General features: G+C 52.5%; 1 protein-coding gene across 3 annotated transcripts in view; it reads left to right on the top strand.

The window, feature by feature from the left end:
- The first annotated feature begins 782 nt into the window (after positions 1–782).
- Spns2 (SPNS lysolipid transporter 2, sphingosine-1-phosphate) overlaps positions 783–26,256 on the top strand; it is a 36,144-nt gene continuing 10,670 nt past the window's right edge. For 2 of the 3 annotated variants that reach the window (XM_047544165.1, XM_047544166.1), the window contains exons 1-3: positions 783–1,334; positions 15,128–15,193; positions 24,863–24,999. In XM_047544165.1, coding sequence (XP_047400121.1) covers positions 965–1,334; positions 15,128–15,193; positions 24,863–24,999 — 573 coding nt within the window. In that variant the 5' untranslated portion in view covers positions 783–964. The remainder of the gene's footprint in view (positions 1,335–15,127; positions 15,194–24,862; positions 25,000–26,256) is intronic. The other variant, XR_007107663.1, reaches the window with a different exon arrangement.

The raw sequence follows: 26,256 nt of genomic DNA, 5'->3' as shown, positions 1-26,256 counted from the left end.
TTTTTTTTCATCCCCAGACCTCTTTTCTTTTCTTTATTTTTTTTATTTTTAGTTTTTTGAGAAAGGGTCTCCCTAAATTGAGATTACAAACCTGAAAGGGGGCTCTTCCTCAATGTCCTGGTTTTGTTGGGTCCTAATTTGAACCCTGGTTCTCCCTACTAGAGGACACCACTCTGAGACAGAAGGGAACTGGGTGTACACACACTTGAGTGGGCTCTGGGTAGTTTAGGGGCTGGAGCTGTGTTTCCCTGGGGAGACAGGCAGCACAGCCTTCCATGCCTGGTGAAGGTCTGGGTCCTGGGCTGAGTCCCCACCAATCATTAGCCCTCCCTGAGCTGACTGAATCACGGAGCGTGAGCAGCTGTTAGAGCCACAGACTCTCCAACAGGTGCCTCTGCTTTGACCATCTAAGACCCTTCTCTCCAGGTTGTCCAAATACCCTATGCTTAAGCCCCCTGTCCTCTCCCAGTCTCTTCCAGGTGTCCACTCCCGTGGGAGAGACTGGGTGGAGGTTACTGCGAAGGTGTTTGGGATTCCAGCTTCCCGCACCCCAATCCTAGCTGGGTAGCTCCCCATAAAACCCTTCCAGGTCTTAGCCTGCTTCAACGGCCGCACAGCTCCAGCGAGACTGCGCCCCCGTCAGGTGGGTGGGGCTCTGCGGCCAGGCCCCCCCTGCCCCCCGGGGCAGCACGTGCGGGGCGGGGTTGTGGCCCGAGCATGGAGCTGATTGGGCGCGGGCCTGGTGGGCGGGTCCGGACCGCAGCTGTCAGAGCCGCCGCGGCGACGGCGGCGCGTCGGGCTGAACAGTGGCAGCGCCGCAGCCGGGGCTCGAGCCGGAGCTCAGAAGCCGACGGGGCCCAGCCGGGATGGTGCAGCCGCGGCTCCGCAGCGCACGCACGCATTGAGAGGGCCCGAGCTGGGCCCCGTGGCCCCCGCGCCCCCCGCCGCCCCGATCCCGGCCGGCATGATGTGCCTGGAATGCGCCTCGGCGGCGGCGGGCGGCGCGGAGGAGGAGGAGGCGGACGCGGAGCGGCGGCGCCGGCGCCGGGGGGCGCAGCGAGGGGCCGGCAGTAGCGGTTGCTGCGGGGCGCGGGGTATCGGGAGCGCTGGAGTCGTGGCCGCGGACGATGAGGTGCAGACGCTGTCCGGCAGTGTGAGGCGGGCTCCGGCAGGACCCCCCAGCATCGCCGGCACCCCCGGCTGCGCAGCCGCTGCCAAGGGCCCCGGCGCGCAGGAGCCCAAACCGGTCACCCTGGGCCGCGGGCGGGGGGCAGCCGCCGCCATCCTCAGCTTGGGCAACGTGCTTAACTACCTGGACAGGTACACCGTGGCAGGTGAGCAAGTGCCCCACCCAACCCAAGGACCCAGGAATCCCCCCACCCCCCACGAAGTACCCTAGGGAGCTTTTTGGCCCCAGGTTCCCTATATCCAAGCCCTACGCGGAGTCCCCCAATGGTTCTGTCCTCAGGCACAACTGAGCAAGTGATGCCCCGGTGCTCCACGGGTCCAGTCCCGAGTACCCCCCCCCCACGCCCCACACACCCAGGGACAAGGGTTGGAGGAGTCCTCATCCCTAGAGTAGCCAGCGAGTCCTCGCCAGCCCTTGACGGCCCTTCCGTTGTCCTCTTCTTCGAGTCTCCTCTGCGTCTCTCTGCGTTCTTTCCTCTGCGCCCCCTCCCGCCACAGCCGCAGGTTCCTGGGCCTCTCGTAATCTTCCCCTAGCCCAGGCGGGCTGTGTATCCAGGGCCAGTCAGTTCCTTCCTTCCTTAGCCGTTTCCACCACCCTGAGTGCGTGCGGCGAGTGTGTGCGCCCCTTGCGGGTGTGCGCCAGGGAGACTGAGTGTGTGCACTCGTGGCGGCGCGGATGTGTGTGTGAGCTTGTGAGCGCGTGGCTGACAAAGGCTCCGGCCTGCGGGGAGCCGAGGGAGGGGCGGGGCGGGTCGGCGGCGCCTGGGGACCCTGGATGCGGTTTGCAGCTGGCCCTGGCTACAGGCCTGAAGACGCACGCCTCCCCCTGCTGTATGGCGCTTGGGGCCTGGGACAGAGCACCGGCCTCTGGGGCGAAAGAGGGGAGGCCTCATCTTCTGTGAACATCTCTGGGAATCAGCGATAGGGATGGAATTGAGATGGATAGAACAACTGGGTTCTAATCCCTGATTTATCCCAAATGTGCTTTGTGTGTGACCTTGGGCCAGTCTCAGCTTATGTTTAGGTCTGTCTCCCTATTTCTGATTGATCCTGGGCCTCTTGGGATGGAGGTGTTTCTGGGATTCCCTTATGCTGGCTCCTCTCCCTGACTTCTCAAGGGTCAAGAAGGAGGGACTTGCCCTAGGTGGATCCACCCCTGATTGGGAATGATGTAGTCTGGAGAGGAAAGGAATCTGGCCAGGCTGACATAGGTGGGGTTCCCTGAAGGAGAATAGTTCTGGGTATTTGGCATGCTATCCCAGAATGTGCCATCACAGAAAAATAGGGAGAGAGGTTTAAGATAGACTCTAAAGAGAACTTAGTGATGATTGGCAAGTGAATCATAAAACATATGCCACCTGGGTGCCCCTCGCTAGGCCTCAGTTTCCCCTCTGTTGAATGGAGTTATATCAGATGGAAGGGAAAAACTGATGGGAGAGCAGAAGCTTCTCCCTCCCCCCAGTTGGTGCTTGCAAAACCATCTGGGCTCTTTCCCTCCACTGGGGAGAGTTGGAAGTAGGTACTAGTGGTATCAGTACTCCACTGGGTTGAGTTGTCCCCAAGAGACCCTTACCCTGATCTGATGAACAGGAGTAGTATTGAGTACTCCCCAAATTCTGGGTGTGGTGGTGCATGGCTACAATCTATCCCAGGGTCGCAGGAGGACTGCAAATTCAAGGCCAGCCCCAGCAACTTAGAACCTCAGTAACTTAGCAAGAACCTGCCTCAAAATAAAAAATAAAAAGGACTGGTATTGTAGCTCAGTGGTAAAGTATCCCTGGGTTCAATCCCCAGTACCGAAACAAACAAACAAAAAAACCCAAGTGTACCAACCCTATCATACTTGTACCATTCTCCCTAGGAGCTTAGGTGCCACCCTGTGGGGAGAAGTTGGAGAATATCAGGGACATGTAGTTGGTGCAAAATAACTTCTGTACACCTTGATGGGGGAATCAAGGCCCCTGGACAGGCCCTCATCCAAGATGGCCCAGAAAGTGGACAACAAAGGTAGTGTTAGATCTAATAGTAAGTCTGTCTGGGAAGAGTTCTCCCCATCCTCTCCCAGCTGAGGAACGAATGGTGCTGATCTTGACTGTAACATTTTCCAACTCATTTTTTTCTGACTCTAGACCACCTTCTCTGACATTCTTAAGGGAACTGACTCTACCAGGAGAGTGGATGGGATCAGTAGGTCTGGTGCTTATCTGCTCCTACCTCTACTTGGGTTAGACTGCCAGAATGGGGGAACAAGATAGCCAATTTCTGGTGAACTGGTCATGGGGATGGGTGGCTAAGAGGGATGTGGGGCAGTGGGGAGGAAGGCCCGGAAAGCTCTGGGCAAACACCCAGCTTGGGCTGTGCATCCCGCCCTGTCGAGGCCCAGGGCTGGAGCTCATGCACCACCCCACCCCCAACACATAACATGTACCGATTTCCTCTCCGGATAAGCCTGGCTACCTCTCTCTCTTTATGGGACACTTCCCTCCCCCTACCTCCAAGTTCAGTTTTTTAGGAACATTAATTGTCTCTATAGTAACTGCTATGACTTTATGTTCCTTGTGCCAGGACCTGTGTCTGTCTGTTGCCTGCTGGCCCAACTGGGACAGAGGCAGGATGCAGGTACTCCTCATTCAGTCTTTGATGTTTGCCCACTTGGACCCTGAGAACCTCATAATCAGGCCCCATCGAAGAATGAAGGAATTCCCACTCTCCTTTATATTCATCCTCTGCATTTTTTTTTTTTTTTTATGGTATAGACCAGCTCTGTCTAAGAGGAATATAATGCAAGTCACATTAGTTTCAAATTTTCTGGTAGCCAGATTAAAAAAGAAATAGATGCAATTAAATAACAATATATTTTACTTAATGTATTCAATATATTTCAATGTGTAATTAATATCACATTTATTACTGGGATATTTTGCCTTTTTTTTTTTTTTTCATACTCTCTTTGAAATCCAGTACATAATTTATCTTTTCAGCACATGTCTGTGTGGCTGGGGGTCACCAGCGTGGACAGTGCAGGTCTAGAGTCTTTGCCCACTGGAGATGGAGTCCACGCTATTCAGCTTGGCCAGCTGTGTGACCTTGTAGCCATCACCTGAGCCTTCTGTGGGATCATCTCCACCTCCTGGGCTGTGTGGAATGAATGAGAATGTATCCAAAGCACCTGGGACTAGGCCAGATACCTCTGAAGGCTTCACAAATGTCAGCTGCCTTCTCTTTCATGCAGAGGCTCAAGCTGTGCCTCCAGCTAGAATGCCCTTCCCGTTTCTGTTTGTGATAGTTCCTTTCAGATACCTTTGCTAGCCCCTCCCTTTACACTGGGGCTGGGCTCTATCCTGGGAACCGAGTGGCTTCTGCCTCTGCCCTAGCATTCCCAGTGCCACCCAGCGATCCAGTTAATTATGGTCTTTCCTTCTCCCCATGAGAACCCCCTGAGGGCAGGTGGCCTCAGAACCAGGTGAGGAGGTCCAGGCACCCATTCTCTTTTCTTGAGCATTGCTTTGGTTGGACAAAATTGAAGTAACCTAGAAACCTTGTCTAAACCCTTTCCTCTACCTCCTTGTGCAGATGGGGACACTGATGCCTAGAGAACAAAGGCACTTGCCTAAGATCACACTGCATGCCCCAATGCAGCAGGCCTTCTAGCCTCAGGATCGTTGGGTGGGGCATGTTCCCTGCTTCTGATCTGGAAGCTCAGAGGTCTACTGGCCAGGGCAGGAGCCCTCTTGGGCAGGTGAATTTCAGTTCAATTTATTTCAGGCAGTTTGAGTTTCCTTAGGGCACATGGCTCCCATGGCTCCACCAGCCCAGCAGTCACTCACTCTACATTCTAAGCCCCCTATGGCTGCCAAGTCAGAGGAAGGAGGCAGCCCATCAGGTGAGGGTCTTAAGCACCCCCTCCCTTCCCAGCTCTGCTTCCTGATGCCAGAGCTGCCTCTGCCCCCTGGGCTCCCATTCTTCCATCTGTAAAGTGGAAGCAGAACTGAGGGTGTAGGTGGTAGCATTTTGCTCCTGGAACCAGGCCCAGCAAGAGGGAGCTGGTCCAGGCCCTAATTATGGTTGGTGAATGACTATTTGAGAACTGAGATTCTTCCCCAACTTCTCTGCGGCACCTGTTCCCTTCCCAAGACCTATTTTCTTTCCCTTTGATCCAGCTTGTCACACACAGGGCACTTGGAGTTGGGCAGAGTGGGGGCTGGTGATAAGAGACAGAGCCCTGCCCTGGGGGAGTCCTTTTCTGCCAGAGAAGCTGAGACCAGTCTCCATGGCAACTGCTCACTAACACAAACCCAGTTGAGAGATGAGCCCAGGGACCCAGCCAGGAGCTGGGGCTCAGGGGGCTTCCCCTGAGTGGCCTCACTGGATATAGACGGGAGGGGCTGCCAGGTTGGGGTTCACTCTCCTTGTGGTTTTTTTCCCTGATCACTGCCATGTCTGTACAGTGGGGAAATCCCAGCTAAGGGCCAAGGGGTGGAGAGTCTTGATCACCTTTCTGGCAGAGGATGTGCTCAGGTGAGTGCCCTGGTGACTGATCACCAGCTGTAAGCAGGCTTCTTCCTCAAGGTACTTCCTGCTGCTTCTGCCAGCACCTCTGCTGTGCTGCTTGACCTGTTGGAGGAAGTGCAGGCCACCTGCCTGACCTGGGATCTGGGGCCAGATACTGCAACACTGTCCTAGGCCTCAGTTTCCCATTTTGTGATTGGGGCAGGATGGCTATAGGCTGCAGTTCACAGCCTGTTTTGGGAGTTAGGCTGCCCTAGGCAGAGCTGCCCATGGGCAGAGAGCTCATCACCCCTTCCCCAGACCCTTTCACAAAAGGAAGTGGCTTTTGTTTCTGCTCTGGTGTGAAACCTTGAGAAGAGAAGAAAGATAAGAATGAGGGACCCCGGCCCGGTGGTTCATACCTGTGATCCCAGCAATTTGAGAGGCTAAGGCAGGAGAATCACAAGTTTAAGGCCAGTCCTAGGCAACTTAGCAAGACTGTCTCAAAATAAAAATTAGAAAGGGTTTGGGGAGGTGCAGTTCAGTAGTAGAGTGCCCCGGGGTTCAATTCCCAGTACTACCAATAAAAGAAAAAAAAAAAAAAGACAAATAACACTGCCTGATCCTCTGGCTTTTGGGGTTGGGCTCCCTCTTGGGCCCTAAGTGTCTCCCAGTCTGAGCATCATGCTTCTGGCTTTGTTTGTAGACTTTGCTGTGTGATTCAAGGCAGATCCTGACCCTCCTCTGATCCCTGAATAAATTATTTTGTCCCTCTCTTGCTGTGGTCAGGGCCTTGTGGGGTCTTTGATCTCAAGAACTTGTGTCTGCTTTACTGGCTTTGCTTGCATCTTTCTTCCCCAGGGTAATCAGTTCTGTTCCTGAGGAACTGCCAGCCTCCATTTCCCCTGGTGGGTCTTGGCAGTGTTCTGACCTCCTTCAGGAAGTTTTCTTCAATTCTCTGAGCTGAATCAGGCACTTAACACTGGGGGATTTTTGTTTTGTTTTCCTTCTTTTTTTTTGTTGCTGGGGATAGAACCCAGGGTCTCTCACATGCTAGGCAAGCACTCTACCACTGAACCACACCCCTAGCCTCCAATCTTGGTTTTGAGCTGCACCCTGTTTGCTTCTGTCTTAGCACCTGTCCCCATGTAGGGTCACCATCTCCCTACAGCCTTAAGGGATCAACTATTTGTGACTCCAGCATGCATGTAAGGCTGGCACAGGCTTGGGTGGCAGACTTGGGTTGACCCAGCCCTGTCTGACCCTAGGGTGGGTAGAAAGGATGTTCGTTGGCTTAGATAGGTTAAGGGCTAGGTCCCCGTTGCTGAGGCCAGGACTTCTCTGCCAGTGACTGGTGTTACCCTTTTGTCCTGCCCAGGGCACACAATGAGCCTTGGGCCTCATGTCTCCAGGAAGGAAATGAGAGGACGTGGTCCCGGCAGTCCTTGTCTGCACTGTCTTCAGTCTTGACAATGGGACCACCCCACCCCCACACTGGGCAGAGTGACTTCTAGACATTCAGGAGGGCACAGTGGCGTCTTTGCCCTGTCTCCTTTGCAGATAAAGCATTGAGGGCACAGGGCTGGCCCTGGGTCACATAGCAAAGCCTTGTGAAGGAGAGCACTGGTCTTCTCTGGGCCTGGTTCTCTCCAGGTGGCTGGAAGGTGGGTGAGTGGAGTCCTAGAGAACATGTCTGAGGGCAAAAGAATTTAAATTAAATCAAGAAATATGGAGAGGGCTGGGGTTGTAGCTCAGTGGTAGAGCACTTGCCTAGCATGTGTGAGGCCCTGGGTTCGATTCTCAGCAACACACATAAATAAAAAAAAGGGTCCATTGACAATTTAAAAATATTTTTAAAAACTTTATTAAAAAATATGCGAAGTTAATCCAGAAGCCAGAGCTTGGAGCTGGAGGACAGGGCCTTGACCTGCTTCCTCCTCAGTCTTCTCTCCACCTGGAGACCTTGCTAGGGTCTCCCTGCAGCTCAACTGCCAGTTCTATGAGGCCTCTATGGGCATTCACTGCTGAGTATGCCCTGGGGTCCCCAGGGCAAGGAGCATGCTCAGGCTTTGAAAACTTCAGGGCTGTGCCTGGGCAGTGGTGGTATTACTTGGTCACAAAACCATTTCTAGCACTCACATGATGACAGCTGGCGTGGGTGTTGATGGGGGACTGGATGCTGCCTCTTTTCTGGTAGTTTCTAGGCTGAGGGTGGCAACATAACCAGGTCTAGGAGCTTGGAGGCCAGCTCCTGCAGGATCCCTCAGCCTCTGTCCTGTTCACCTGAATCTCAGTTTTCTGCCAGATAAGTGGGAGCAGGAGTCTCTGGTCTCTGTGACCACTGAAGTCACACACCAGAGCAGGCTGAGGGTGTTTGTGCCTGAGCTGCGCCACTCTGAAGTGTCTTATCTTCCCCGACCCTCTCTGTCCCTGTGCCCTGGCCTTATCCTACGTTGGTGAACACACCAACCACACCCTCTGAGGGTCATGATAAGGCTATGGCCACCTTGTTCCTGACCCCTGGTGGTCTGGGGAGTCCCTGGGCCAGGACAGGGCTGGGAGGCGGAGCTGGAAAGGAGTGGCTGTGCAGAGCCCCCAAATTGCTAAGGCAGAGTCTGGTTCCAGGAAAGCTGGCCCTAAATGATAGGCTAGAACCACAGACCAGAGGCCCGGCTGTCGGCCCTGCCCACTCTGGGCATAGAGAAGTGGCTGGGAGGAGGGGGGCTCTTGGGTTCCGGGGATGGCGCCTCTCTAGGGTTGGTGGGGTCTTCAGGCAGGGCTCTTGGGTGGAGAGGGGTGTCTTTCCAAGGGGCCAAAGCTTTGGAGGGCCTCATCCTCATGGTACCTGCAGAGATGGCCTCTAGGCTGTCCTGACATATGACTTAGATTTATAGGGTGACATGGGGAAAGGAGAGTTGGTACATTTAAAGCAAACTCGGTTGAGATTCAGGAATGACATAGCAGGGATGCGTTAAGATCCTGGACAACTTTATGAATGGGCAACCAGAGGCTCAGAGAAGGGGTCACTCGTTTGTCGTTGGAGAGAGAAGGCAGATCAGGGCAGGTATGAGTGTGTGTGCTTGGGAGCTGGGTCCCTGGCTCAAGCATTGCCTTGGCAGGCCCCTAGGCTGTGGGGGTGCCAGTGGGGCCAGGCTGTGGTTTCCTAGCCTTAGCCATCCAGAGCCAGGTCAGCAGAGCCAGGCTTTTAGGTCTCTGTAATTACCGGGGGTGGGAGTTGTGGCTGAGTGCTGGAATGGGGGCAAAACTCCCAGAGTGAGCCAGCTCTGAGGCCTCCACAGGAGGACCAGGTCCCTCTGGGAGAGACTGACCAAAGGCAGCATGTTCCATCCCTTCAGGTCCCTAGGGTCCGTCTTTCTAAGTATCTGTCCCCATTTTGGAGAAAAGAAAACTGAGGTGAGAATTCCCCTCATTCTTGCCTGGGGTTATTGTTGCCCCGTTAGTTAATGATCATTGATAACATTTGTGACACTTATTGAATACCTACTATGTGCCAGCCACTGTTGTAAACATTTTACATGTATTAACCTACTTAAACCTCAAAACAACCATGTAAAGTTGTCTTAAAACCAAGTCATATTATAGGGAGGCAAACTGGGTCAGAGAGGCTAAGCAGTTTGTCTAAGGTCACACAGCAGGGAAGATGGAAAAATTGGGATGTAAAACCCAGATGGTCTGGTTCTGAAGCCTATGCTCTTGAGAGTCCAGCTAAGCTGCCTGCTACTCTGAGAAAGGTTCAGGAGGAGGGACTGTGTGGTGAAAAACAGTGCTGGGGGGATGTGGGGGAATAAGGGTGAGCACCCAGAGGCTTGTTGTAGCTGACTAGCACAAGGTCTAGGAAGAGGCTTCAGGATCCTGCTTTTTGTACCTTATGTTTGAGGTTGTCTGAGCCCAGGGCTCCTGAGGTCATTGTTAGCTTTCTCTTACACCTTGACCTTTCAAGGACTCCATGATGTTAGCAGGTTGGGCCTGGCTGGAGGAGGCCAGGAGTCCTGGGATCTGGACCTGACTTTTCTGGGGTCACCCAGCAGTGATGAGTGCTCACCATGAACATCTGAGACCAGCTCTCAGGGTGAATCAGGGCCACAGGCTATCCAGCTCAGAGTTCCCTTTAGGCTCCACTTTATCAAGAGCCTCAGAGGAGAGGGGGGCACCCTGATAGACATGACCTTGGATCTGGACCCTGGAGGATGAGGCAGAGATGGGCTGTGCAGGGAGAGGACACAGGTATTTGGGACTTGGAGACTGCAGACTGCGATGGCAAGTCATGGGGCCTCCCTTCTGGGAAATTCTACAGACCTAGGTGGGGCCCAGGAGGCTGTATTCTAATAAGCACCTTCTCTAAGGGTGTTTGGGATTCTCAGGCAGGCCTGGGCACCCCTGAAGTTCCTAACATTTCCATTTACCCAGGAAGAAATGGAGGTCCAACTAGTGGCAGCTCTGGCTGGGTTAGGGACCTCAAGTGCTCTATTGCCCTGGGCTTTATTCAGGCAGCAATGGGGAGCCACACTTAATGAGCTGACACTCTCAGACCATGTCTGCCACACAGGAAGCACTCAGTTCACATAAATATGTGCCTTGTTAGCATTGCTGAACCAGGGCCAGTGAATCTTGAGGAAGTCCTGGGTGACTTAAGGCATGGCAAGAGATGACACCCACAAGGCCACAGTATTAGATTGTTGAGCTCAGAAATGACCTTCAGGCCTCCAGAGCCCCGGCTCAGGACCTACAACTTAGTTGGTGATTGCTTAGTGCTTGTGGGATCCAGCTGCAGAAGGGATGTGGCTGGGTCAGCAGAGGCTAGAGGTGAGGAGGCTGGGTGGTGAAGAAGAGATGACTGGCTGGGGCCTGTTCCTGGGACTCAGGGAGGGGAGGAGAAGGTAACGACTGACCATCAGGTACTCGACTTGGGTACTGCAGTGGTGCCTCTCAGAAGGGGGCCCATGGAGTCAGAGTCCAGGAAACTGAGAAACGGAGGCATTAAGTCTATGGAGATGAGCTACCAGAGGCAGTTGGTCTTAGGGGAGTGATGCAGGTGAGGACATGGAGTGGAGGGGGAGAACTTTCCAGGAGCTTCCACTGAGCTGGGCACGGTGGTGCACGTTTGTAATGCCAGCAGCTTGGGGGGCTGAGGAAGGAGGATCTCGAGTTCAAAGCCAGCCTCAGCAACTTGATGAGACCCTGTCTCTAAATAAAATATTAAAAAAGGGCTGGGATGTGGCTCATTGGTTATGCATTCCTAGGTTCAATCCCCAGTACTAAATCAACAACTTCCAATCTGCAGGAAGAGGAGACAAGCATTGGCTGAAGGAGGCAGAGCAAGGTTGTCCTCACAGGTGGGATGAGTGAGACCTAAGCAGATGTCTGGGCTGCAGTGTAGGAGACAAAAACCAGGGAGAGGCTGAAAACCTAGGTCCAAGTCAGAGGCTGACGGGGCGTGAGATCTCTGCAAGGCTGGAAAGAGTGGACCTCATACTACAGAAGAGACCCCTGCTCTGGGGGGAGTGGGTTGGGATGGGCAAGACTGCTGAGTAGATGAGAAAATTCAGGGGCTCCTGTTGTTCCAGAATGTGTCCTGGAGGGATGAGGACCCTGTGGTCAGGGAGCCTTTCAGGATGTGGATTTGGGGTGGCTGCCTGGAGAGGCTGGCCTTGTGGCCTGGGCTGGCTAGGGGCTGCCTCTGGGGTGGGAGCCCCACCTTGCATGCCCCCTGGCTGGTGGGGCCAGGGTCTTGGCTTGGCCTGAGCTGTGGGAAGCTGTTCCTGGGCGTGAGGCCCGTCCTGTGACCCACCAAACCTCAGCCTCCAGAAAAGAGGCTAAAAATAAGGCTGTGGTAAAGAAGGGCGGGGGTGCGTGGGCCCAGCCAGGCTGGGGCCCCGGAGGAAAATGTGAGCCGACAGCCTTGCTGCTGTGACACACGCTTCCCCTGCCAGCAGCCAGCAGGATCTTGCCCTTCTGTGGCCATGGCCTCATCCAAGTCAGACAGAGTCTGGCCATGGGCTTCACGGCCTGTAGAAGGTTTTGCTCTCTGGGAAGGTTCTGTCTGGCCTTCTGGTGGCAGCTCAAGTGTTAGACCCAAGGCTGTGCTCCCCCTGATGGTGGTGAAATGGTGGAGGTAGGGGTCCAGGGTTTCCTATGTCCTGGGTTCTAGACTGCGCAGGAGCTCCCAGTTACCTTTGATGACCATCTAGATGTGGAGAAATGTCTGTGTGAGAAGTCAGGGAAGGCTTCCTGGAGGCAGAGGTAAATGCTAGGCCTTGAATCAGTGGACGGGGAGGGGGCCAGTTGCTGTGCTCCAAGGAGGAAGCAAGAGTGCTTTGACTGGCTGTGGACCTGTGAGCTCTGGTTACCACAGATCCACGTCCTTCCTTTGAGCTGTGAATGGAGACTCACAGTCCTGGGACTTTGAGAATGTTTTGACTCTCCTGCCATCTCCCAACTCCACCCATCCTTTCATCTATCCAATACCCAAACTGTGACAGTCCCTGTTCTGTGTTCTGGAGATGACTCACCATGTCCCGTGCCCAGTTCATGGTCATCCATCCATTTATGCGTCTGCCCCACAGATAGTCCCTGAGGTCCAGCTGTGTGCTGGGCTCTGGGTTGGGGGCAACGGCAAAGCGTGAAGAGACAGTGAGCATGGCAGAAGAGCAATCTTTGGTTTTTGGTAGTAGACCTGGTATGGATATTGAGAAAAATGTGTTTGGTCTTCTTCCTGTGTCCTAGCATAGAGCTCCTAAAATCCTCAGAATCTTCAAAACGATCAGTATCTTTTGCATGCTAGTGATTGACTGATGCCCAGTGCTCCCTGGGTAGTTTCAGGATAGAGGCAGGTCACAGGGAAGGCCAGGATGGTTTTAAGGGTTGGGACTTTTAGTTCTGTTCCAAGGAGGTGAGAGGGGCTGCAAGTTGAGCTGACCACCCTGGCCAGTGATGTCATCAGTTGTGACTACATGACTACGTAATGAAGGCCCCATAAACCCCAAAAGGTCAGGATCTGGAGACCTTCTGGATAGTGGAAGTGCTGAGGTTCCTATAGGCTGGTGTGTCTGGGGAGACCATGGAAGCTGTGTCCTCTGGGCATCTGTTCATCTATGTGCTTTGTAATATCCTTTATAATAAACCAGGCAAAGGTAAGGGTTTCTTTGAGTTTTGTTAGAAGCTCTAGCAAATTGATCAAACCCAAGGGGAGGGTTGTGGGAAACCCAGTGTATACAGGTAAAACAGGCTGGGGCTGAGGTAGGCATCTGAAGTGAGAGGAATGGTCTTGGGGCTGAGTTCTCCACTTCAGGGATCTGATGCTATCATGGGTAGAGAGTGTCAGAATTGAATGGAATTAGAGAACAGCCAGCTGATGTCCATTGCAGAGTTAATTGTCTGTTTGTTGTGTGGGGACCCCCCCCCCCTAGTTTGGTCATAAAAGCAGTTTCTGTTATAAGTGAGAGAAATGGAGTTTGTTTTTTCCTCAATATTTTCAGACCTGATTTCAAGTCTTACCTCCAAAAACTAATGTCCTCCATGACAAAAAGTTTCATGTCTTAGAGCCTTGGTTTCTTCATGTGCAGAATGGAAATGATAATTATAAATACCAGTGTACATGGCTAGGATAAATGCCATCCTTAGAGCCTCACAGTGCCCAGAAGTTAGCAAAAAGCAATAAATATTGTCACTTAGCTTCTGGTCACAGACGGTCCCAGGAGCTGCTCATATCCCTATCCCTGAATGTCTTCCCTGTAGAACTAACAAATCATGGAATCCTAACTTGTCCTAAAGAGGAGTGCCAAAACTAGAATGGACATGGTTAGGGATGGGAAGGGGAGAAGCAGGGTAGACTTCTTAAAAAAGGAGGCAACTGAAATAGCCTTGAAGGAGCGGCAGGGGGCCTATGGATGGCAGGGCTACCACCTGGGATTCTAAAGTGCCCTGACATAGCCTCAGAAGCCCAGAGGCCGATTGGGACCTGTAGGCCCAGGACTGGCCCCTGGCCTCTACCTTGGAGGCAAGGCTGTTGCCCCATTAGGCTTTGGTTATTAAGTCATTAACTGAGCCTCACACAGCCTCTTCATTAGGGTAATTGTGGTGAATTCACTCAGGGCATTAACAAGGAGGAGGCCAGTTTCTCTAGGCTGTCAGGCTGCCAGGACACCAGCTGGGTCTGACCCTGCAGCCGGGAAATTGCTCAGCTTCCCAGTCTGGGTCTTGAGAGGAATATAACATTCTACCCTCTTCGTGTCTTTGGCTGCCAGTCTGGACCCTGATACAGTGCTTAGGGATTCCACTTTCCCCTGCTTCCCTGTTGTATGACTTTGAACTCATGACGGAACTTCGTGTGTCTCAGTTTCCTCGTCTGTCATGTGAGATAACAGCACCTGCCTCACTGGGCTGTATGAGGGTTAAACAAATGAATAACTTAATGCTCAGCAATGTAAACTGCCATCATGTTTAATGCCATCATCATTATCATCACCAGAAATTCTGGGAGTCCCCCAAGGGCCTCTATCCCCTGCATGGGGAGCTCACAAGGGCAGGACCCTGTCTCTTCCTCTTTTCTCCCCCACCCCTTCTCAGGAAGGGGGCTGAGACCTGTGGCCCAGGTCCTGCTGTCCTCAGAGATAAGCTGCTGGGGCTGGGGGCCTGTGCTGATTCAGGAACCCTGGCTAAGAGCAACAGGAGGTGGGCGGGGCCCAGGGTTCTGCTGGGCCTCACATAGCCTTTGACAGGCAGGGCCGTAAGAGGACAGGAGAGGTAGCTGGGCCTTGGAAGCAAGCATGGTCTTAAGGACTTTGCTTCCCCAAGAAAGCCAGCCTGGAGACTCCTCTCTTCAGTCTGCATCCTGCCTCCTATGATTGAAAAAATGGGGAGTCCTGATTGTAATCCAGAGGGCAACTGAAGCGAGCGTGTGTGTGTGTATGTGTGTGTGTGTGTATGTGTGTGTGTATGTGTGTGTGCATGTGTGTGCATGCCTGGAGTCAACCCACCCTCTTTCTGGGCTCTGGGCTTTGTGGTCTCCCTGAGGGTAGAGCCCATACCTGTTGCTCAGGTGCCTGTATCTGAGCCAGGGTTTGGCCATAGGTGGACAAGAAGCTCAGGCTGGCAGATAGGAGGCATGGCTGTCCACAGGGCTGAGTGACAACAGGGCAGCCTTGCTGGTCTCTGTACTGTGGGCCCCTACACTGGCTGAGGGGTGGGGCCCTATCCCCAGGCTGCACATGGGAGGCCCAGTGGGGACAAGAGGTAAGCCTGACCTCCACAGTGGTGTGGCCAGCCTGGGCAGGGTGGAGGTCACAGCAGGGTGGGAGTTCTGTGGATGGGACCAAGCTGGGCTCTGAAGGTGGGAAAGAGGGCTGGGCTGAGGGGTCTCCTAGGTGGGATGGGCGAGGGGGTACCCAGGCCTTACACATCGCCAATAAACACCCTGTGTCTCACTTTCTAGGAGTCCTTCTAGACATCCAGCAGCACTTTGGGGTCAAGGACCGAGGCGCTGGCTTGCTGCAGTCAGGTGAGGCCACCACCTGCCTTTGCCGCCTGCCCAGATGCTGGCATCTCCTCCTGCTGGCTGTTGGTTCTTCTTCCCCAGTCCTGACTCCTAGAGGCAGCACGGGCTTTCCATCAGATCTCACCCTTGCCACCCACAAATGGCACTTGTCCAAGCCTCTGCTGCTTTTCTCATAACACATACCACCTACCCCAAGGGGCTTGGAAGACAAATGTACATAGGCCAAAGGCTCAAACCCTGTGTGACCTTTTTGTGTCCTAGGGTCTCATTGAGACCTAATGATTGGAGTCCCTTCCCGAGGCAGGTGAAGGGCACTTCTTAGGTGAGTGAGTTGGGTAATGCCAGTGGGCCTCTGTGACCTGTTTCCATCTCCTGTCCCAATTTCCAATTCCTTCCATTGTCATTAACCCTGGGAACCACCTCTTAGATGATAAAGTACAAGAGTTCACCTGGTCAGCCCCAGAAGATTCCCAAACCCAGGGCAAAAGATGGAGAACCTGGGGCCTGGGTTAGACTCAGGCCTGAGAGTCCCTGTCCCATTTTCCCCTGGAGTCCCAACCTTCTGATGGACTGCTAGAGATAGGGCAGAACCCCACTGGGCTGCTATAAGCTGAGCAAAGGCTATGTGGGAGGCCACTGAGCAGTTATCCCAGCCTATCGGCCCATCCCTCTGTGAAGAGACTGTGTCTCCCTTGTCCCCCTACTCCCTGCCCCACCATGGCCCCAAGGGACTGAGGCTCTGGCTCCCTGGTCTGTCCCCTGGCTGTTACCTCTGCTGGTCATGCTCAGGAGGTAACTCCCTGCTTGTGGTGGAGACTCAATCCAGTGCTGTATCCCAGGACTGGGGGAGGAGATCTAGTCCTGACTTGGCCCTAACCTTGCTGTGTGACCCTAGCTTAAGGCCTGCTTATCTCTGGGCCCATGGTTCTGGACTCCATCTAGCTGTGAGGCCTAGGCAGATGTGGGAGATCCCTGATGTGCATTTGAGTCTGTGAACCCCTTCCCCAGCCTGGGGTTTCCTAGGAGGGAGTGGGTGGAATGTGTTGGTTCTGTCCAGGAACCTGCCTGACCTGTCTAGGTAGCATTCCGGTATGTACAATGCCTCCTTGAGCTCATAGGATGCCCCAGTCACTCAGCCAGTCCACCTGTCCTTACATTCCAGATTTAAGTGGTCTCAGGGCTGAAAGAAAGGGGATGTAATAGCTCTGGGACTCAGTCTTAGTGAGACTTACTAATCGAGGTTGGAGCAAGGTGGTGTGGTTCTGCATCCCCCACGGGTGGCTAGGTCCCCATGCTGACAGACATTGCCTCTATCCAGGCCAGGAGCCCAACCCCCTCCCCTGTCCCTTCCTGGGCCTCCCTGTCTGGGCCAGAATAAGTCAGCCTGCCCTGTAGCCTGAGGCAGGTCCCTCCAGTCTCCAGGGCTCTGTACACAGTGACCAGCAATGATTGAGAAGATGGGGTTTAAGCTGATGGGATTTTTGGGAGGGAGTAGGATGCCAAACTGGCAAGGAAGGGGCAGGGGAGAGCCTTGTCTCCTTAGTCACCCAGCTTGCAGCCCCTGAGCCAGTGGGGACCTGACCAGAGCCTCATTTCCTCTGGTTCTGGCCTTGCCAACTGATCTGTAAGGAGGGTCTACCCTGATCTTCCTCCATTTAACACCCCTGCATGTACATGTCCAAGGACACGTAGCCTCCCAGGGAGAGGGTGGGGGGCATTGATCCCAGGGCAGCTGTGCGGGTCAGTGCCCTGGTTCCTTCTGCACTTATGTCCCAGGCTGGCTTCTTTGTTCATATGAGTGAAGTCATGCAGTCCTTTCTTATACCCTGTGATGTGGCAGGAAGTGGACACATCACCTACAAGCATCATCTCATTTGTGTCTTCCAATAGCCCCACAGACTCCCTTTTGCCAACTTTACTTGCCAGACAGAGACAGGTCAAGAGAGCAAACCAACTTGCTTAAGGTCTTATGGTGAGAGAGTAGCAGGCCTGGAATAGGGACCCAGGGGCTTCTGCAGATGGAGCCTACTTGGCTTGGGAAAGGCCAAAAGTCTGGCATCTCAGCGAGTTGGGTGAGATTTCCGGCCTTGGTGAGAATTTCCAGCATTCAGAGTCTTGTGTGAGTGCTTACCCTGTGGCCTTTAGCCTACCGCCTACAACTGGCACCACTGGGATGGTTCCCCAAGTGTCCTTACCCCTTCGGCCATTAAAGCCAGTTGTGCTAGACCAGGATGTGACTCAGTGGGTAACTCAACAAGTCACCTAATTGGCCTGAGCCCCAGGCACCTGTCTATTCCCCAAGCCTGATAAGGTCGGAGCCAGGTGGAGGGCGCCAGCCGGGTGTTGGTGCTTGCCCGGATCAAAGGACCAGAAGTGGGAGTGGCGGCCTGCTTATTTGTGGGTACCAGGGGCTGCTGGGCTGGGAGGTAGGGTGGGGGGTGGCTGAGGGTTAGGCCTGGGCCTGCCCTTACTGTTTCCCCTTGGGACCAGAGCATCACTGGTTTGGGAAGGACCCACTTTCAGCATCCTCCTTGCACTTTGCTGTTTGCTCAGACCAGGCTCCTGGGACACCCAAAGGAACCATAGCTCATCCTCAGTGACAGCCCACAGCAGAATTATAGCCCTTGAAATTTTCTTGAGTCTTGCAATTTTGGAAACCCCCATAACCCACATCTAAAGGGGCAGCTGCTTCTCCACCTGCTGCTTGGCAGGCCCCACGCTGGGTTCTGCCCAGACTCCGTCCTTGCCCTCAGGTATGTTTCCTCTGTTGATGGATCATCAGGTCACCACTCAGGCACAGGGAGTACTGTGGGAGCTGGGTGAGTGGTAGAGAGTTTGTACCTGGTCACCTACCTACATGGCATATGAAGAAGACTTCGAGAAGGGGTACATTTGAATGGGGCTTTGAAGGATGAATCAGAGTTTGTTCAGGGGAAAGGACTTGTAGCCAGCTTGTCAGATTGAGTAGATATGAGGAAACCCTCCTTTCCCCTCCAAGCTAGATAAAGTATGCCAAGAAAACATGTTTAAATTACATGGCTGGCTTAAAAGCTAAAGCTAATGGGGAAATTCCCAGGAGTCAGAAGCAAGGAACTGACGTCAAAAACTGGAGTGGGAGCTGGAATTGAAGCCAACTGATTCAGAATATTTAGGGATCAGACGCATGCCTTAGACACTTGTTATAGTATTTTTTTTTTTTTTTTTTTTTTTTTTTTTTTTTGGCGGTGCTGGGGATCGAACCCAGGGTCTTGTGCATGCAAGGCAAGCATTCTACCGACTGAGCTATCTCCCCAGCCCTAGTATTTTTAATATAAACATTTTTTCATGGAATATTTTAAATGTATATAAAAGTAGAGAGTCAAATATAACAAACTTTCATGTGTTCATCGCCCAGATTCATCAAAGCATCACAGTCTGACCCAGTTTCCAGGCTCAGGGCTTCATGATTCTGACAACTGGGCAGTACGGGCTTGGGCTCCAGGGTCATGGGGGTGACTCGGCGTCCTCCCCAGAGCCCAGGCAAATTCCCTGATTCTAAACTGTGCCCCAGGCTGATAGGCACTTGTCCTGGTAGAGCTCCTAGCACAGATGGACCCTCCCTCCGTCCCTCCCTTCCTTTCTTCCTTCCTTACGGGACTGGGACCTTCTTCATGGAGGCTGTGTGTTTTCAGGAGACCCAGTAGAAGCAAATCCCAAACTGTTCCTTCATATCCCAGAGCCTACATGGGGCCCGGATGATAATTCCTGTGAAAGCTAACTCAAATTCAAAATTAACAAATCACACAGGAAACTCATCTCTTTCATCCTTTTTTTTTTTTGTTTGTTTGTACCAGGGATTGAACCCAGGTGCACTTAACCACTGAGCCATATCCCTAGCTCCCCTTTTTATATTTTATTTTAAGTCAGGGTCTTGCTGACTTGCTTAGCACTGTTAAGTTGTGGAAGCTGGCTTTGAACTCATGATCCTCCTGTCTTAGTCTCTTGAGCTGCTGGGATTACAGGTGTGTATCACCGGGCCCAGCAGGAAACTCATCCTCACGAGAAGGAGTCAGCTGGCTCTAAAACTGCCTGAAAAACTACAGAGAATAGATTCATTTTAAGAGGACTTAAAATTAGGTAAGCTTAATTTTTGAAGTTCAAAAGAAAGAGTAGGATTGATAAAACAAGAACAGTACATTATGAGAAAAGAACAGGGAGATGTTTGAAAGACTGAATTTGAAAAGTTCTAGAAGAGAAAAATGTTAAGTATTAAAATTAAAAATGTGTTAATCTGATGAGTTAACAAGTAGACTAGATGTAGCTGAAAAGAAAATAAGCAAATGAGAATTATTAGCTGTAACTCTAACTCTGGGCTGAGGAAATCAGCATATATGTATTACAGGGAAGAGAGAGTGAGAGTGAAGTTTGTGACAGTGCCTGGCTTTAGTGAGCTGTGGTTTGTCAGCTGTTTGCTGGAGTAGGGGGAGAATGGAGGGAAAGAAGGCAGGACAGGGGGCAGGGTCTGACTATGAAAGGCTTAAAGATTGGGATAAGATCTTTGGTTTTGTCTTGGGACATTGGAGAGCCAGAGAAGGTTTTGGAGCAGGGCAGACAGAAGATGTGTGTATCATGGTGTTCACTCTGGAGCCCAGTGCAGGAATGGATGGCATAGGAGACTGGAAGACACTCAGGGCTGGGGTTTGTGGGGTCAGGAGGAAGTGCCAGGGTTGGGGAGAGTGGGGATAAGGAAGAGCCAGCTCAGACTGAAACCAGACAGCGCCTTTGCTTTGGGCCCAAGTCTCCTGGCCTTGCTCTTCTCCCCTCTTGGCCAGTTTAGTGACATCCTCCATTCCAGCAGGCCTGGGTTCTGGAAGCAAGCCTGGCAGTCCCTCTGACAATCCTCCCAGGGACCCCATTCAGAGGGAAGCCCAAGAGTCTCACTTGCTGAAGTCACAGGTTTCTATCTCAAACAGTCCATAAAAGGGGAGGTGATTCCTGTCCTTCCTGTGGGAAGTTTGAGCATAGTGGGCTGTCATCTGTTCTGGGGCCTCCCTATCATCTGGGATGGCCTGAGCTGTCCTTGGGTGGCGGACCCTGACCCCCACCCAATCCATCCTGCCTGAGCACCCTCCCTGCCCACAGGATGTGGATGATGGCAAATCTTCTCAAAATAAAAGATCAGTTGCAGCCCGAGCTTTATAAAAATAGCCCTGGTTCAGCCCAGTCCCTGGCAGGGACTAAATGTAGACTCCAAGGCCAAAGCGGGAGCCCAGGGATCTCCTAGCTCAGATCTTGCCCTCTCCTGCTCCAGGACCAGGACCACATTGTTTTTTGTTGGTTGGTTTGTTTTAGTGCTGAGATTGAACCCAGGAACTTGCACTTGCTGGCAAGTGCTCTGTCACTGAGCTACACCCCCAGCCCTAGGACCACTTTTTGAGATCAAACAGGCCATGTATATGGTGTGTGGTGAGGATGGCTTCCCTCATCATGGATGGGGGCAGGGGCTGCCTACCAGGACACTGAGTCACCACTGGGGGTGCTCTGAGCTTCTGGGTGCACCCTGGGCTTTGGGACTACCTGGGAAGGTGGACAGCACCCTAGGCATGTTGTCCAGCCCCCCCGTGTTTTTGATGGCCTCAGGCCAGCCCTGTGAGGAAAAGGGAGTGAGGCTTAGAGCCCAAGTTCCTGCTGCTGGGCCAGGCCCTCCCCTCCCACCCTGCTGCCTGCAGCCCTGCCCCCTTGGCCTGGCGCCCTGCCCTGCTGCTCCATTGTCCCAGACCTGTGGGCTCAGCACACGTGAGCTGAGTGAGGGCTTCCCCACACCCCAGCCACAGGATGTCCTCCTGCGGGAACTGCTGGGAAAGCCACCCCTACCCAAATCAGGTGGTGGGGCAGCCAGTCTGGCCAGAAAGCTACCCCCAGCAAACAAAGACTACAGGCTAGGGGGTGGGCGTGGGGGGCAGGCTGGGGAAGCTTCTGGCCTGGGCCAGTCTGTTTCCCACAGAGCTGGGTGGGGTAGTGGTGAATGAGGCTACAAAGATGAATTCAATCTCCCTCCTGACCCTGGATTTCTTCGTCTCCAAGGGAAAGGCACAGAGGGGCAGGCAGTGGTCTCCGTCCCTGCTAGACTTGCTATGTCATCAGGGACAAGATTTTGTACCCCTTGAGGCCTCAGTGGTCCTATATGTAAAATGGGGACAGAATGGTGGGGTTCAGGTGAGTTAAAGGCATGCAGATGCTTGGTGACCTTGATCTGGGGCTGAGAGGTGGTTGCAGGGTGTGCTGCTTCTGAAAGGAGTCCATTCCCCGCATGAGCAGGCAGAAGGCCAGGGGTCAGAAGAGCTACACTGTGGGCCTGAGAGTGGGATGGAGCAGGGCACCCAGGGCTTGGCCAAGGCATGAGTTACCTGCTTCAGCCTCCTCTGCTCACCCCATGTGCACTTTCCTAAGTACCCTCTTGCTGGGGAAGAATAGACATGCCATGGTTCTAGAAACCAGACCCAGTCCTGGTCTTCAGGGCCCAGTCTCCCTCCATGGCCTCGTCTCCCACTGCTTCCTCCATGGTCTTCCCATGCCGCAGCCCAACTCATCTCCTTGCTGTCTCCAGCATGTCCTGACCTTTCTCTGACCTTGGAAACATCAGCTGGGACCTTCCCCCTTCCCAGCCTGGTACTCTGTGGTATGATTTAGAGCAAGGACTCTGGAGTCAGCCAAATTGGGGTTTAAATTCTGGCTCAGCCACTCACTGTGTGACATCACTTCTTTCAGCCTCTGTTGTCTCCTTGGTAAGATGAAGATAATAGAATCAACTGAGAAAATTGTGAATAGGTCAAGGGCGTGTCCCTGGGCCTTGCCTACAGTAAGTGTTTCATAAATGATAAGTGTAGGTATTAGCAATAAACACCACGTCCCATTAGCCATTATACAGTACAGTTTGGAAGATTTGGAATTTACATTTTAGTATATACTTTTCGTTTTAAGTCTATCATCATGGTGAACTCCTATGCATGCTTCCAAGCCCAGGTTGGACATCACTGCCTCCATGAAACCTCTTTTCACTATCCTGGCGGGACTTGGTGCTCCTTGCTGGTTCCCCAGCAATTTAGCCCTTTAAGTTGGGCAACCTATGGGTGGGATCAGACAGGGGGCATCTCCTACTCTGATTCTTTCTGTCCACTCCTCACCTAGCACAGATAGGTACAGAGAAAGCAATTTATCCTCTGTGCTAATGTGTGTAAGTCCTGATGCCCCTGAAATCTCCTTTCTGTCCACATCCTGATCTGATCTCAGGCAGGTCCTGGGAGGCAGGTTCAGCAGGAAAACATTCTTTTTCTAGAAGTGAGGAAATAATATATGCTATGGCTGGCCTAAACAAGGGCCCAGTGTTGACCGTGGCTGGCCGGCTCTGGGCAGGGTGTGGCGTGAAGCACCTTACCCGTGGTGTCTCATCTAGGACTCAGAGCAGCAGCCCAGGGGAGCTGCTATTTTTATCTTCATTTTACAGATGAGGAAGTTGGCGTGCTGGAGCTGGCTCATACTGGCTCATGAGAGTCAATTGTTAGATTTTCAGGAATTGTGTGAGCTGGTTGATAGACCAACCATTGTTAAAAACTAAATTATATAAACTTACAATTAGCTAATTTATATTAAAACAACATAATACATACTCAAAAGTCATCATTTCCTCCTTATTTTACTACTTTATTATCTGTGCTCTTAAGGTTAAGCACGGTATTTTATCTGAGTGGTAGAAACTCTGCACAATGGTGGTTTTGGCACAGCTCTTCCCAGCTCTGAATGGTGACACCGTGTTGGTAGCCCCACGTCAGCCAAGGCAGGAGTGTTTACACCATGAAGATTGGCAGAGGCTGCGTATCAGATTCCCCCTTCTGGGCTCCTTTTTTAGAGATTCCTTTGTTATACACTTACCAGCACACCATGGAAGGTGAGACCCTGGAAGTTTGTTACCTGGTCAGGGTTACCCAGGCAGGAAGGAACAGGGCTGGACTTGAGCCCAAGTAGTGTTTCTGGTGCCCAGCTTTGTGCACCTCTGTGCTGATTCTGCTCAAGGTGCCCAGTCACACAGAACTGGATTAACAGGTCCCCATACACACTCACTGTCCTGCTCTGGGCTGGAATAAGAGAGGGATAGCCACACCCCTCCAGCCCAGTCCAGGAGACCTCTACCCTCCACCCTCTCTCCCCTTGTGCACCCCCACTCCCCCGCCTCTTCCTTCCCTTCCTCTTTTAGTCCCACCTCCCTGGGGACTCAGGTCCATGGAGGGAGCAGCTGAGCCCATGTACACATTTAGTCTGGTGGTCAGCAGCAGCCCACTGGGCCTTTGTCTGGCCATCTGCCTGTCAGCTGTGGGACCGCCCTCCATGGGGAGGGAGGAGCTGCTATATGACCTAGGGTCTACCCTGCCTCATCCTAGGCCTCTTTATCCCTGGGACCATCAAGCCCCTTCCTGTCACTGACAGTGGCCTCCCTATGAAATCCTCTAAGACTCTACTGCTCCCTTGTTCTGGAAGAACAAAACCAGCTCAGCATCCTCTAATCTTCCCCTTTTCACCCTTGGAAATCACACTAGTCTCAATGGGCCACAACATTCTACCTGTCTGTCCTCTCAATGTTGTCTCTGCCCTTTGCCCTCTTGGTCCCTTGCTCCAGTCACTTGCCTCTTTGCCTTTCCTCAAACATGCTAAGTAAGTTCTTGCCCCAGGCCCTTTGCACCCTCTGTTCTCCCTATAGTTGCATGATTTATTTCCTTACCTCCTTGGCATCTTTGCTGAAATGTCACCTTTTCTGATCCTATTTTAAATGGAAACACCTGCTTTCTCTTTCACTCTCCTATGTACATTTCTTATCTCCTTTCTGCCCTTTTACCCTCCTTAGCACATACCACCATCTGATATGCTGTTATTTATTTATTGTTTGTTCTCCTCACTAGAATGAAAGCTCTCAAGAGGGCAGGAATTCTGTTTATTCATTGTCATATCCCAAACACCTAAAATGTTGTTAGGTACGTTATAGGTACCAGAAACATTTTTGTTGAATGAATAGATGGATGAATGAATGAATTAATGACAGGGTTACCAATAGTCGGGAGAACCTTTGCAGCCTGGGAGTGAAGGTAGCTGTGTGATCTGGCTCGTACTGAGATCTGCTGTTCCAGGCCCAATCCTGCCCTGATTTGCTGTATGAGCTTAGGTAGATCCCTTCCCCTCTCTGAACTTCTCTCCCAAGTATAATAAAGAGAGCTATGTGGCAAAGTATAGGGAACATGGACTCTGGAGTCAGACTGACAAGGAGTCAGATTTCCACTGGGACATTTATTGCCTGTGGGACCTTGACAAGTTGCCTTCCCTCTCTGAATCTGTTCTTCATGGTGTGGTAGGTGGTGGGTTGGGATGCTGCAGGAGATATGGTGGTAAGCCCTGACCATAGCACTTGGTGTATAGAAAGTGTCTAAGGGGCTTGCCCAAACCTGGACAAAATGGACATGCATTGAAGAGGATGTGGTCTCTGTATCACCCTAACCCAGAAAAACCTTTCTCTCTCCCCTGGGCAGGGGCTCAGCTTCCTTGGTCTTGGTCCAGGCTGAGCTTTTTTTCATGGGCACTTGGCCTTAGGCAGCTGGGCCCAGCACAGGGACCCTGTGCTGCCCCTCCAGCTCTCCTCTCCCCACACAGTGTTCATCTGCAGCTTCATGGTGGCTGCCCCCATCTTCGGCTACCTGGGTGACCGCTTCAACAGAAAGGTGATCCTCAGCTGCGGCATTTTCTTCTGGTCAGCAGTCACCTTCTCCAGCTCCTTCATCCCCCAGCAGGTGAGGCCCACTCTCCTGGTCCCTCCATTGGGTGATTAGTCTGTGTTCACCTTGACTAGGAGTTTCAGCTCCTTAGCTTGAACCCTAGATAGTGCTTTACCAGTGCAGAAGGACGGGCAGCAGGGATGGGGGTCTTCTCTGCCTTTGTAAATCAACCCTGCAGATAGGCTTTCTCCATTGTTGGCCGTAACCGAGGGTCATGCAGCCTGGGTGGCATCCTGACTCTTTCTGAGCCTCCCTCTGACTTGGGAAGGGTGCAAGGAACAGGGACACAAATCTGGCCTAGTGGTGAGGACCTTGACTTCTAGCCCCAGCCCTGCCACCCCATCTTGCTATGTGACCCTAGGTGAGTCCCTTCCCCTCACTTGTTCTTGTTCAGTTTGCTCTTTGTCAGATGGCCAGCCAAGTGCTTGGGTCCAAGTCCCAGGGAGGCAAGTCTCAATTCAAATGAAGATGCTTTTCACTTAGCTCTCAGTCCTAGGTTGGAGTATGCCAACTCTGTTGCTCACTCAGCTTTGTGACCTGAAACAACTTCTCTGAGCCTCAGTTTCTTCATTATTAAAATGGGGGTAATACTTCTCAGCTTGAAAGATTCTTGTGAGAAACAATTGAGTTAATGAATGTCCAGATCCTGGAACGTGGAAAATGTTCAACACATCTTTATTTCTGTTCTTTCTTCCAAAGAGGAGATATGTTGCCCTGGGAGGGTAGTGAGTTTCCCATCAGTAGGAGTATTCAAGCAGAGGGTGGACAATCATGGGCAGCTGCTGTAGAGAGAGGTGGAGGAAGAAGGGGAGAACTAGGATCTGTGCTCAAGAACTTTCAGTTTGGCCCTGCCCTTGGGAGCCTGGTTGGGTAGATCTGACAGGAGTCCCTGGCTTGGAGCCTTCAAGACATGCAGACAAAGTGCTAAGTTGTCAAGGAAGAAGGCACAGCTTCTTGCAGTCTGTGGGGTTGGGGAAACCTTCCTGGAGGAGGTGGCACTTGAGTCAGGTGGTTGGGTCTGGGAGGCCAGTTCTTTTGGTGAAGATGTCTTGGACAGAGGAATGCACCCACAGGTGCAGAAATGGCAGAGGTGAGAAAACCAGGAGATGAGTTTCTTGGCTGGAAAGGAAGGCAGGGACTGGGTCAGGTGCCTGTTGAGCCCTGGAAGAGTTTCAGCAAGGACAAGGACGGGGTCAGATTCACACTGATGGAGGGGAGAGTAAAGGTGAGGGCAGAGAGCTTGCAGTTTTGTGGGGAACAACTTTGTTTCGT

Source organism: Sciurus carolinensis, chromosome 3 (assembly GCF_902686445.1).
Source record: "Sciurus carolinensis chromosome 3, mSciCar1.2, whole genome shotgun sequence".
Taxonomy (NCBI): Eukaryota; Metazoa; Chordata; class Mammalia; order Rodentia; family Sciuridae; genus Sciurus; species Sciurus carolinensis.
This window is presented reverse-complemented; position numbering and strand designations above follow the sequence as displayed.